General features: G+C 38.0%; 1 protein-coding gene and 1 long non-coding RNA gene across 2 annotated transcripts; one reads left to right on the top strand and one right to left on the bottom strand.

Moving 5' to 3' along the window:
* The first annotated feature begins 3,896 nt into the window (after window positions 1-3,896).
* Window positions 3,897-7,415, top strand: LOC104949477 (complexin-1-like). Its single transcript, XM_010775837.1, has 2 exons — window positions 3,897-4,071; window positions 5,739-7,415. The coding sequence occupies exons 1-2, from the start codon at window positions 3,916-3,918 to the stop codon at window positions 5,928-5,930; spliced, it is 348 nt and encodes a 115-aa protein (XP_010774139.1). The 5' UTR covers window positions 3,897-3,915; the 3' UTR covers window positions 5,931-7,415.
* On the bottom strand, window positions 6,841-12,815 carry LOC104949486 (uncharacterized). Its single transcript, XR_798809.1, has 2 exons — window positions 12,568-12,815; window positions 6,841-11,129 (listed from the first exon to the last, which is right to left on the bottom strand). It is a non-coding gene; the product is annotated as an uncharacterized lncRNA (long non-coding RNA).
* Window positions 12,816-13,148: the final 333 nt, after the last annotated feature.

Here is a 13,148-nt window from a genome sequence, read left to right as displayed (position 1 = left end):
ATTATGTTACATTAATGCGTAACAGCCAGTGGTGCAGACCTGCCAGAGATCTCCTAAACAGTCCAATTGTACACAAATGATATACTTTTGATTGGTAGGGTGGAGTATTTTCCGATCTGACTCACCTAATACAATGTGGAGGCTAAAGTCCAACTAGTCAGCTTTTCATTACAGGCTTTTAGTAGCTTCTATATGAAGTGATTCCTATTACTACTATAACCATATAGAGTGTGAAGGGATAGAGTGTAAAGATGCTTTATTCAAAAACATAGCTCCACACAGCTTATGCGATGCCTCAGAGCTTAATGGAATTATTCCGGTTTGAAAGGACATTGCTGTATCTCTAAAATGGCTCACAAAGCGTGAGCAGGGATCATAGCTCAATATAACTCAGGGCTTTGTCTCTCAGGATCTGCCTCTTTTTTTTCTCCTACATTTGAATAAAGACGATCTGAATGTGCTAATAAGATTTTGTGAAACCAGCCCAGTTTGTTTTGGTTTGGCAGTGTGCAGTTAGAAGAGGTTCTGGAGGGCTTTTTTCTGGGCATTGCATGGGATGGGAATCTTTTGAAATCGAGACTTAGCTGGGTGTGAGTCATTGCTCCACTTACAGGATTCAATAGCGCTGTTTACAAGGAGTGTAATGAAGATATTCAGGTACCCAGATCATAAACTGATCCTGAATCCTGTTTGCTGCGTCTCAGATAAGCTCTTACGCGGGAGCCAGTCTTTGAATTTCTGAGCTATATATTCTGACATCACTGAGGATATTAATGCATGTAAACATGAATTTGAATTTGAAACTCCATTGTTTTGCTGACTAAATCACAAATCAAAGAAAAAGCGGTACTCAGCTACAAACTCTTAATTGGTTCAATTTGAACACTGTCAGAATATTTGCTTGTGCTGATAAAATAAACTTGGATGCAAGCTGTTTCCTAGCAACACAATAAGGATAAAACAGACTCTCTATACACTATGTGTACGGAAAATGGTGATTAAAGTTCAGTCACACTTTGGTATGAGGTATGAGGCACTATCTCAAAAATTCTTTGCATTTTAAATTGTATCATTAATGCTAAGTCACACCAGATATTTTGCATGCATAATGTGTATCCACATTTACTTATACTGTACATGGACACGCACACATTCAAACACACATGAGAAGTAATTGCTCAGCCACACAATAACTCATGCGTGAGAGCCTAAAATGGAACTAAGCAATTATTTATACCTACATATAGGGAGACTCGCTGTATACACTCTTTAGGTCCATTCATCCTTCTAGTCCCCACTGTCTTCCTCTCTCACGCACACACACACTTACAGATATAAATGGTGAGGCAGACAATGCTATGTCAGCTTATCTGTACTGTTTATCAAATGTGGCTACAGCAATTACCTCAGTTTTCTTTGGATTTCTCTCTGTGAATGTCTGTCTCATCTGTGTCTTTCACTTGAATCCAAGTGGTTCATTAATGTGACTGAATTACAGTTTGATTTATTCCTTTTATTCAGTTTACATCTTTGATGTGGAGCCCCGATTGTGTTCTACAACTCCTAAAACTCACGCTTATTTGTAGTGTGGTGTAAGCAGCAATGATTGCTTTTTTTGACATGCAAATCATCTTTTCATATATATTTTACAGTGAAGTACTGTAAACCAACAACAAGAACTGGAAAAGAATACAACAAACATAAAGAAAAAGAAGATTAAACCAAATAGCTGATGTGGTGCATTTGAAGTCTCTGTTGGTGGCCATTTTATTTTCCTTGTCCACCATTTCGCAAACACACTACCCCAGTTGGCTGTGTAATACAAACAAGTACAAATGTTAAAATGTAAGTGTCTAAAGTTTGTGACCACCTACAATTAAAACTTATCCAGGTCATATGGTAAAAGATCACATCCTACGTTGGTGTTCATATGAAATTGTGCATGTTATATTAAAGTCAATCTGAAATGTCTTCTTCCTATTTTTGCATTTCACTAATAATACAGTTAGTTCTCTTTCTATACAGACTTGGAAAGCCAATTCAATCTCATTTAACAATATTTGCATTAATGCAGCAGACATGTAAAACCCTAATGTGATTTCCAGAAGGTCAGCAGAGAAAATGCAAGTTAATGTTTACTAGTTGGATCTACGTTACGGCAACATTAATAGTTGTTCAAGTTGCCAATAAACTATTTCAGAGGAAGGACGCAAGGAGATAACGTTATTAACGTAATCCAGTATACCGGTAAGCCTCAGAGTTCAGTGCCCTTCATGTGTGTACAGTTAATTTAGATATAACCATATGTGATTTGCAATCAGATGTTTGTCGGCAAAACATTCTATGGTAATAAAATGCCTACTTTGCTCATTATTAGTACAGTTTCCTTTTTTGATTTGAAAGATGTCTCATACAGTTCTGCATAGCCACCACAGTATAAAATAATATATATAAAAAAGAGATCCTAGAAATGGGTCCTAGAAATAATTGCTCCAACTTTTTTTTTAGTGTTTATAGCCTGCAGTTTTCCTGGTGTTTTCATTTCTTTTTCTACCATTTCCTTTTATCCTTCATTGCATTTATCTCTCCCCACTTTATCCTCTCCTGTCTTTTATCTCTAAGCAGTTGCTGCAGTTTGTTTTTCGTTATGCTGAGGAGTCAAAAATGTGAAGGACACCGGGGGCAGCTGCAGACAGAAGAAGTACTCTGTCTTTCTTTCTAGGTTGCTTGCTTTCTCTCCTCAGATGCCCCTAGTCTGCCTCTCAACCTTTCCCCTCCTCATCCTCCTGACTTTCCCTTTCATTTTCCTTCCTTTATCACATGTTTCCTTCCTTCCCTGACTCCATTTATTCAGCTGTCACACTCTCTCCCTCTCTCTCCCCGGTCCCACAGAAACGGCGGGGTAATCCCACTAACTGGAACCGCTCAGCTAATAGGACTCAATAGTTTCTGACAGATTCTCTCCCTCTCCTCATGCTCTCTCTGTTTTTCCTAAATATGCTTTTTTTGTCGCAAAATTCAGCCGCATACTGACTCACTATCTCTCCAGTCCTTATTTGTTCTGCTCCTTTCACCACCCCCCACCTCTTCTTTGCTACTCATCTGCTCCTGTATTTGCCCAAATCCCTAAGACCTTTGGCTTTTCTCCTCATCTTTTTCTTTTCTGTTGATGCTCGGTGACAGCTTATTCTTGTTCGCAAGGCTCAGCATTTTCCTGCTTTTGTATCACAAGGCGTTATTTCATGGGATGTACGAATTCTACATGGACAGTAAAACGACTTGCGTAAGACATATTCCAGGCTCGTGCCCTGTTGTGTAATCAGCACATAGTCCCATTCGTGTTGTTACTCTCTCACATCTCTTGACCTCCAAACCACCAGGGCTATAGGAGCCAATGAGGAACTCAAGGTCGTGTCTTTCTATAAATGTGTGGGGGGAGGTTAATAATGAAATAGTTAGTTCATATAAAAAGTAACAACAATTGATTTCAATATCATTTTTTCACCCTGCGTGTTTCTTTAAATAAAGGGATTATTTTTCCATTAGAATTATATAAAGTGTATTGTGGAGTGGTCTTTGAGAAAGGATTTAGATGTATGGAAATGAATTGAACAAAAACACATTTGAACTTATTGAAATATAGAAAATGTGAAATGTGATGAGGCTTTAGTAAAAAAAGCAACAAACACCGAACAGTTTCAATGCTGTAAATGGCTTAAGCAAAACTTTGTAAATGCATCTCTCTTTCTGTAAGTCCCATAAGTGCCTGCTTATCTTGTTTCCAAATTCTCTGCAGCGTCTCCCAGACTCATTTGATATTTTGACATCTCTGTCCTAGAGGAGCTGCCGTTGTGTCCTATTTATTTCTTTTATTTCTTTCTCTCTCTAACAGGAGGTCCCCCTGATGTGGGCAAGATGCTGGGTGGGGAGGAGAAGGAGGAGGACCCCGACGCAGCCAGCAAGGAGGAGGAGAGACAGGAGGCGCTGAGGCAGCAGGAGGATGAGAGGAAGGGCAAATATGCCAAGATGGAGGCTGAGAGGGAAGGCATGAGGCAAGGCATCAGAGATAAGGTATATTCACGATTACATGGTTTCTAAAAACGTAATGTAAAATAAGTTAACATTAAACCAACACAAGGAACGGAGTCAGTCACTGTGTTTTAATCAGGAATGCAGCAACACATTCAAAGAAAGATGTGCTTTTTAACAGAAATGTCAATGCAAAATTGGAGAGGAAGAAAACTGACAAGCACAAATGACAAAGATTTTCTCACATCCATGTAAGAAGTTTTGATAATTTTGGATCACATCCTGTCTTTTCATGTTTAAGTAGCTTCTAAAGGCTTCTCATCTTGGCTGCATGACAGCCAAACCCTTTTTATAACAGACTTGCGTTTGACACGGACTACCATCAGACTATTTCTGTTTGCTTTTATGTAATTTAAAAATAGATCACAGGAGGATCAGGAGGGAGCTGTACAGGATAAAGAGAGTAGAATTGATTGAGAAAGCAATAAATTAGCAGAATGAGGCGCTATGATTCATAAGAATAAATTATAATTCTTAGACAGAAATGGGTGGGTCTGTTTTACAAACTGCTGTCCTGCATTTTTCAATGAAGGGTTCCAGTGAACTGCAATAATGAAATAGTTTCAGGTTTATCATTTATAAATGTTGTAGCATATATTTTGAAATAGTTTTCTTTATAAAAAGCAATATCTAGCCATTGTTAGTATGATGCATACTTAATTGCCTACAGTTGGAGTAAGGTCATACTCAGATAGTGTTGCTGTAACTTTTCCTCTCCACAACGGTGAGGCTGGGGGTGTGCAGGGATGGCTGCAGTGTAAGCACCTCACTGCAGAAACAGTGTGAACGACAGGCAGTGTGTGGGTGGGGCAGCTCTGAGGGGAATACTGTGAATCATTGGGATAAAAAAGCCTCACTCCTCCCCAGGCTCCTCAGCTCCTTCATTCTTCTTAAGTTATCCCGGAGGAGAACAAATAGCGAGGAACAACTCCCAGAGTGCTCGTTTCCGAAAGGATTTCTGTCAGCGCTTTCCAGAGCTTTATCCTGCTGTGTAAGATGCTGCGAGAAATGTTTAATAGCTGAAGTATACACAAGTTCCGACTATATATAGAGCAGCGTATGACACATATAAGTGTCATAAGCTGTTTTCCTGCAGTTGTGGGGGAACTAAATGCCATTATTAGCAGTGTTTTGTCCTGATTTTTGATTTATGCCTTTAAAATAAATACTTCTCAGTGTGAACATTGAAAAGCAGCATACTTTTACTATGATTCTGACGTGATCTTAAACTTTGCTGAAGGAGAAACAATTTAAAGAACAAGAGAAAGAAGAAGGGTTAACAGCTGCTAAAAACACGAGAACTTGTAAAAGGCGCCATGGGATTGGGATAATCTAAATGTCTGATCAAATGGATAAGTAGCAGTTTGTGTGCATTTTGTCACATTCATGTTGGATTGGAGTTACTATAAAAGTTACACTTCATCATCCGAGGTGTTTTACTCCTGGAAGACCTGGCGCCACAAAATTCAAGTGCCTGGTTTTTCAAACAAAACACGCCTCCCAAGGATCATCATTTAATTTCAATTAAATCCAAATTAAATTTATGTCGTTTTATATTATTTATGCAGAGTCCTGTATTTATGTTATTTTTCCTGGCCTGCATTTCCTTTAATCTTCCACATATTTCTATTTCTGTGTTTGTACAACAGTATGGCTTGAAAAAGCGCGAGGAGGCCGAGGCCGAGGCAGCAGCTGCTGCAGAGGAGCCTGCAGAGGGCAGCTTGACTCGACCCAAGAAGCTGGTGCCGGCCGGGTGTGGCGACGAGGAGGAAGAGGAGAGTATCATGGACACAGTGATGAAATACCTGCCAGGCCCACTGCAAGACATGCTGAAGAAGTAGGCTAGCTTGCTAGCTTATGCTAACGTTTTTCTAGCTTAATTCGAAGGTTAAACTCACACTGTTGGCTTGAATCAAACATTTTCCCACACAAATGAAAGATGTGAACATTTCTACGAAAGTCCATAAAATAAAGTTTAATTTCGATGTGGTTTATGGTTTTTGGAGAAGTTTTACGGTGGGGAAATTAATCAGATGTCAACCAACAGTGTGAATATTAGCCTTTAAACAGCCAGGTCAAAGTTAGCTTGAGTCATGTTAACGTTAGCTATGTTACAATATTTAAGCTAACTTCAAACAGGGGGGCTAAAAAAACACAACGTTAGATGGTTTATCCTTCTAGTTTGAGACATTTAAAATTCCTTTGACTCTACTCTGCAGAGCTCTCGCGCAGCACTGAAAAATAACCTTGTCCACCACGCTGTTCACTCGATTTGTACATAAGTAAATGAATACAATACAAGCCTAATGGTGGGCAAACAATCATAAAATATGATATGAAATTATTATACTAACTGTGTGTCTGTCTCTAGAATAAAAAAAGATGTGATAACTTGATAAGCCATATTTTAAAAAGGAAATGTAAAGACTTCTGTTGTGTGCTCCTAAAGCTACTGTTTTGTGTTCGACCATGTCTGAAACTTATGTAAAACTTTTTGCACACAGTGTTACACATTCTATGTCAGACCTGTCTATCTGCCCTACACATAAGTGTAATACCATTCATGTAGTGTAGTGTTTAAAACTGTTTCTATTCCCCTTGTTCAGTGCGTCTCCTTTTTATGTCTTGCATGCCATTTGTCTGGACATGTTTGTTGTGTGAATATGTAAAAACTCACCCTCTCCTTTTATCCTCTTCTTTGTCATGCAAAAAATATTAAGGCAATAACTCCTAAGTTTGTGTGTGTTTTCACTTTCATGTCAATATAATCGTTAACAATATCAGTAATTTAAAAAAACGATATGTATGCATTCAGGAAATTTCCTTTACAGGTTTGCAGGGTTTCTTTTTTTTGATGTTTCATTGTCTCAATGAAGAATGACAGTGTAGCCATTCATACAATAGCCAAAACCTTAAGCTTTCAGCCATAAATCCAGAACTTATATATATATATATATAATACTACTATCAGGGCATACTACTAGGGAGAGAATAGTGAATGAATCTGTATAATTAAGAAGAAATATGTATTCATAATAAGCAGTATAAACTTGAAAGTGGGCTGGATTTTGCATCATGTGGAGATTTGCGACAAAGAGACCCTCCCTCAATACACACTTACACAGAGCAAGTTTGGCTACTATATTATATTACTATGCTATTTAGTTACACAGTACAACCAGACGGGAAGTGATGCTTGATTCAGTTTAACTTATTGTTGGGTTGAATGTAAGAACAGGCCGCTGAGTGCGACGTGGAATGCCATTGAGCAATAAAGGATTATCATGTATGTTTCTGCCTGAGATTCAATAAAAACGTAAAACCTTGTTCACAGACATTCAAATGTGTCATCTTCTAAGATTAGACTATATTTACTTTATTATTCCCAATTAGGGAACACTTTTTGTCACAGCATTATGAAGACAAATAAATCCCAGTATAGTATGTAATTTAAAAAAAGTGCTTCATAAATATTTAAATGAAATATCAAAGAGAGTAAAGGTCCTAGGTATGATGATGATGATGATGATGATGATGATGATGATGATGATGATGAAAATGATTTGATCAAAAGGGTCACAATATAATATAAAATAAAAAAAGTTATAGAATATTGAGTCTTGGAAAAAGCTACAGTATATAAAAATGTCATTAAAAAGGCCATGGTATAGTTAATCATAAAAAGAGTAATTCAAAAGGCTATGCATATAGTGTGTCATAAGACATTTACTAAGAACCTCATTATGTCATGAAAGAATCAGAAATGAGTCAAACTTTTAGAAAAAGTCAGAGTATGTCCGAAAAATACCTTAAATGGTCATAGTAAAGTATGACACATAAGGTTCCTAGTATAACATGTCATAGAAAGACCATTCAAAGTAAAAGTATAGTATATCATTAGCCGTTCAAAAGAAAAGTCAGAGTACAGTATAACATTATAAATACTGATTGTTCTACACCACTACGTTTGGTAAAAAATGCTCGTAACATTCATACTAAACTATGTTCCAAAAATGTAACACAATAATAAATTGTATGGTCTGAAAGAAATATCATAAGAGCTGTAATAGTACCCAGAATCCTCAAATTCAATCAAGCAATCACATTTTATTTATATAGCCCAATATCACAAATACCATGAAATTTTTTTTCAATATTTCAATGAAATAGTCACAAGATCTTTCAGTTGTATTTTGGCTGTCAAGCAACAACTTGGTGTATGTTGATACAACTTATTTTCAATGGATCAACATTCAGAATATTTGACCACTGCCTTTGTGCAGTTAACAGAAGTGTAACACTAATGTTTTTCTGAAGAGGGCAGCATAGGGAGAGACGGCAGCCCAACTGAACTGACCTGGTGTATTTATTCCATTTATCCACTGAGTATCACTGTTGTCAATAACACAGCACTGCACATGTCCACACAAATGCTTTGGCAGTTCAAGAAAACGAAATATTTTCAAGCTTTATTTATTTATTAAACAACATTCAACCAAAAAATATGAACTATCTAATGTAATACAGAGTCAAGCACTAAAATATCAGAAAACACTGGACAGAAACTGGACACAACAAAGACTTTTGAAGAGTAGCACAAGTCCACATCCTCTTTTGCCTTTAGCATTCAGTTGTACCTGTTTGACAAATGTTTACATCTATAACTTCCATTTGTTGAACATCACCCACAGCACTGACAACAGTAACAAAGCGGTGACATTAAATAACATTAAAAGGGTTATCTGACCCTCAAAAAGGCTGTCAATATCAGGTACAGTTGTTGACATCAAGGAAACAAGAATGGTACGGTCAGCTAAGATTTTTCCTTGATTCTGCAACATTAAAGGTCACCTATTATGCAAAATCCCCTTCGTCGTGTCTTTTATACGTAAACATGTGTCCCCTCTGTGTAAAGAGATTCGGAAAGTTTCAGGAAAAAAGATTTGCTCACTTTTTGTCCTGATCAATTTATATAAAAACCTGTCTAAAAATGAGCTGATCAGATTTAGGCCACTTTGTGATGTCACAAAGTTGTACAACCATTAACCAATAACAAACCAAGGTAAAACCCGCCCACCTTATCACTTGAATCTCCATTGTGTTTTCAAACCAATAATCTAGCAGAGGGGCGTGGCCAGCAGCAGCTCATTAGCATTTAAAACTAGACACAGAATCAACACTTTTGAAACAGGGCTGAAACAGAGGGGATTATGGGATGCCACAATGCATTATCTGTTTGGCATTTCGAGCCAAACACTTCAGAGACATGTTTTGTATATAACTGAGACCTATATTATATTGTTGAAAAATAGTATAATAGGGGACCCATTTTCTTTAAGCCAAAAAATACAGACCTGTTTCACCTTGAGACATTACAACGTAACAGACAGTTTTCCAAGGATTTTTACTGGAGCAAATTTATTTTCAGACAGCAACATATTAGCTCAAGTTCCTGGTTACATAGCAGCTAACACCTCCTTTTTCTCATTATGCTGTTAATGTTTAAAGTTTTGCAAAATACACAGTAGAGTTCATCATTACCAGCATGTGGATGTGTAGTCAGAGTTGGAACCGTAAATCACCCTTGTGAACCATTAAAGGATCCATCCAGTATCAAAGTGTTATACCATATTTCAGACGTTAGGTTGTTAACTCATCACAAAGATAACAAGCATTTTGAAACAGCTAAAAGTATTTTTATTTTGAATAACTTTGATGGATTTAGGTAATCTGACAGCTGTGATGACATTAGAGGTTTTCTGTGTTTTTAAATCGTCGTCTACTGTCTGTTATTGAAACCTGGATTGAGGCTTTAATATGAAACCTTTAATCAACAGTAAGTCAACATTACCAACCATTTTGTAATAAACCACATGTTTTAGCTCCAGTAAATAAAAATAAAAACACAAACAATCAACAAACCAGACTTGGTAGAAAGTGTAACAGAAGTCCAATCAAATACTCAGTTTGGGTTCTTATAGACTATCGTATATAATTAACAGTAGACAGTAAATTCAATAAAACAACACAGTGTTTGTAGGTTGTTGTTTTTTTACAGTGGGTTCATAGAATATCTATTGTCAGTAAATAACTCAGTTTCTAATCCCAGCTGGCAGGAATGCTCTGCAGAGATTGCTTGTATATTGCTGGATAATTTAACGATGTAAAGTGTCATTAGTTTCATTTACAGAAACCTTTTTAGACAAGACGTTACACTATCCAGCAAAAAGTATTTGAATGGCTTCTGACTCTTTCCCAGGTCCGTCACAAATAAATATATTCTCTATATAGCGACAAATCTCACAGTAACCAGGTTTATAAATCTACTGTCCATTACTGAAGGATCTGTATAGCCTCTGAGCACTGAGTCACCAAGACAATGTTAAGGTCTATCAAATTCAAATGGGACATTGGCTTTTGTGAATAATTGGTAGAAAATATCTTGTATGTCGAGCTCGAAACAACATCAGACACTTTAGGGAACAACAGTAATGGCAGCACAACTAATTTACAGCATAATAATTCAAATTAATTCAACTCATCAATGGTAACAGCGATTTCAAAAAAAGTCTCCTGTCCCATTTCAATGTGCTTCTGTTCAAAACCAGGCCTCCAGCCCCCTTTTTTAAGGATCTAGACACTTAAAGGGATATTAAAGGATACAAGAGTTTATCCAAACAGCTACAGCAAATATCCACGCCTGTAACTCGAGTAAAAATCAAACATCAGAGTGCAAAAATAGGTACATAATTGTACCTTTTGCATGGCCTGAAAGCTTTGAATGACACTGCTGATGAATCCATGATATCCTTTAATATCTACCAAAACATTTCTGGAAAAAAGAGTTCAGAGACAACATGGTGACGTGATGGTTGTTGTTTTCTGCCACCGGAGGGTGTCAGGCCGGAGAGGGTTACAGGAAGGTGTTTAGAGGATGGTCCGGGTCGAAGGGGAACGGAGGGTTGATGGGCGCCCTGGTTTCTATATATTTGTCCGACACTTGGGGAAAATGGGACCTCCCTCAAGCCTTCTCTTTCTTACTGTAAATAGAGGAGATTAGATCAGACAGAAGAAGAAAAACAGAGGTGAAAGGATGAGAGGGAAGAAGAGAGGGAGGTAAATAGGGACAAAGAAAACCATTAGAAAAACAGACGCAGGACTGTGATTCATCAGCATACGCATCGTAGACAGCAACAACAGAGCAAAGTTGGCCCTTTTGTTGCTTTACATGAGTAGGCAAAGAGAGGCAACAGAAAGAAGCTATCAGAAAAGGAAAGAAGGATTAGAGTTGCAACACCATTTATTCAAGTGGCTGCAAAGGGCTCTAGCAGGAGCTCCTGAAGGAAAAAATAACAACAGTCAAAGGTTAAACTCGAATGAGAGCAGGAATTGATCCACTTCTGCCCCAAAATAGCGTAAGCCCCCCACTTGACCCCTAGTTTGTAATATTAATAATCAATACTGAATTTGTGATCAATAAGCAACTTGCGCCAAGTAATGACTATGAATTGAAATGGCTTCACATAGTTTTGTGTATAAATCATCGCATTGGCCTTTAGAGGCCTCTACCCTTTCAGTTTACACTGTACTTTAGTGGTGCGTGAAGTTTTAACAAACAAATTGGGGATGCAGGGCAACTGTTTTGAATGAACAATCCAACTTTGGAAAAGAGCAGTATTTGAAAGAGTAAAGGAGAGGACACAGGTTCAGCTGAGGCGGCCAAAAACCCTCCAAGCAACGCAAGAACAGCAAAAACAGAAGGTCAGGAAAATATAATGATCATAGGAGAAAAAAAGCCAAGAAAAACAGAAATAAAGTGGACCAAGAAAAGATTGTAGCATCGATCTAGTGCTGGGAGAAACCACAGATCATGAAGGTGTATGCAGGTTCATAGTGCAGCCAAAAGAAGATGGAGTACTTGAGCAGGTGAAAGGGGGAGAGTTTCATCCCGTCCAATCAGATTCAAAGGCAGGAGAGGTAGAGTTGTTGCTAGGATTCAAACAAACGATAGAAGCAGAGTTCAAGGCCTGCTCCTTTGCATTTTGGTTGTCTATTTTGGAAAGTGTATATTATATGCTGTTTATTGTTCTGGGTTAAAAAAGCATGGTTTATTTTAGCCTTGAGTTATTTCAAAGTCTTGTCAACGTTTCACTCCTTATTTCTGTTAATCAAAGGATTTAAAAAATATATTCTGGAGGTCTTATGTCCCTGTATGTGGACCATATGTGTTATTATTCAGACTATTGTAGGGACCAGAGAGCAACAACAGCTAAATCTGGGAGACAGTCAACCAGAGAAGACAAGAATATGAAAAAAAGAAGCAAGTGATGACAGGTGGTGGCAGAGGAGCAACAGAAACTGTCAGAGCAGTTTGACAGCTGGTGGCAGAGGTTTCCAGTGGTCTGGAAAAGATCCAGGTGATGTTGGCAAAAGAAAGGCAAGGCTGAGCGGTCACATGTGCTTCTTTCTCTTTTTTACTTAGTCTTGGACTTGAACTTTTTCCCGAAGGCCATCTCCAGCTCAGGGACGGACAAGGTGAGGGTGAAGGAGCCGTCAGCCTCCGACCTGACAACCCGAGCTTAAAGATGACGTGGGGAAGAAAACAAGATTATGACACATACACTTAACTACAAGTGCTTAGTGACAGAGTACGACCACACTTCAAAACCATCCAAAAATAAGCCCATGAACAAAATCCCAACCATAATTACAAACTTAAAGTGGACCTATCGTGCTATATTTGAAACATATATTGTAGGGCCATACCTATATAAAACATGTCTGTGAAGTCTTTTTTTGAAAATACCAAACAGATCATGCATTTTAGCCATGCCTCATTTCGCTCTATTTGCTCTTTTCCAGCCCTGTTTTTGCAGGGGCTGATTCTGCTTTTGTGGCAGCGCCACCTACAGGCCTGGCATATGTACTACAGCGTCTCCAGCGCTTTCGAGCGGTCTCTCATTCCCCTGATAGGTGGAGAGTTGCCCATATAGGCGGAGCACCCCTTTTCTGACGTCAGAAAAATTCAAATAATAATCAGCTCAGTTGCAGCCCCGATT

Source organism: Notothenia coriiceps, unplaced genomic scaffold (genome assembly GCF_000735185.1).
Source record: "Notothenia coriiceps isolate Sejong01 unplaced genomic scaffold, NC01 NC01_scaffold00000339, whole genome shotgun sequence".
NCBI lineage: Eukaryota > Metazoa > Chordata > Actinopteri > Perciformes > Nototheniidae > Notothenia > Notothenia coriiceps.
The sequence above is the reverse complement of the archived record's forward strand: the minus strand, read 5'-3'. Positions and strand labels throughout refer to the sequence as shown.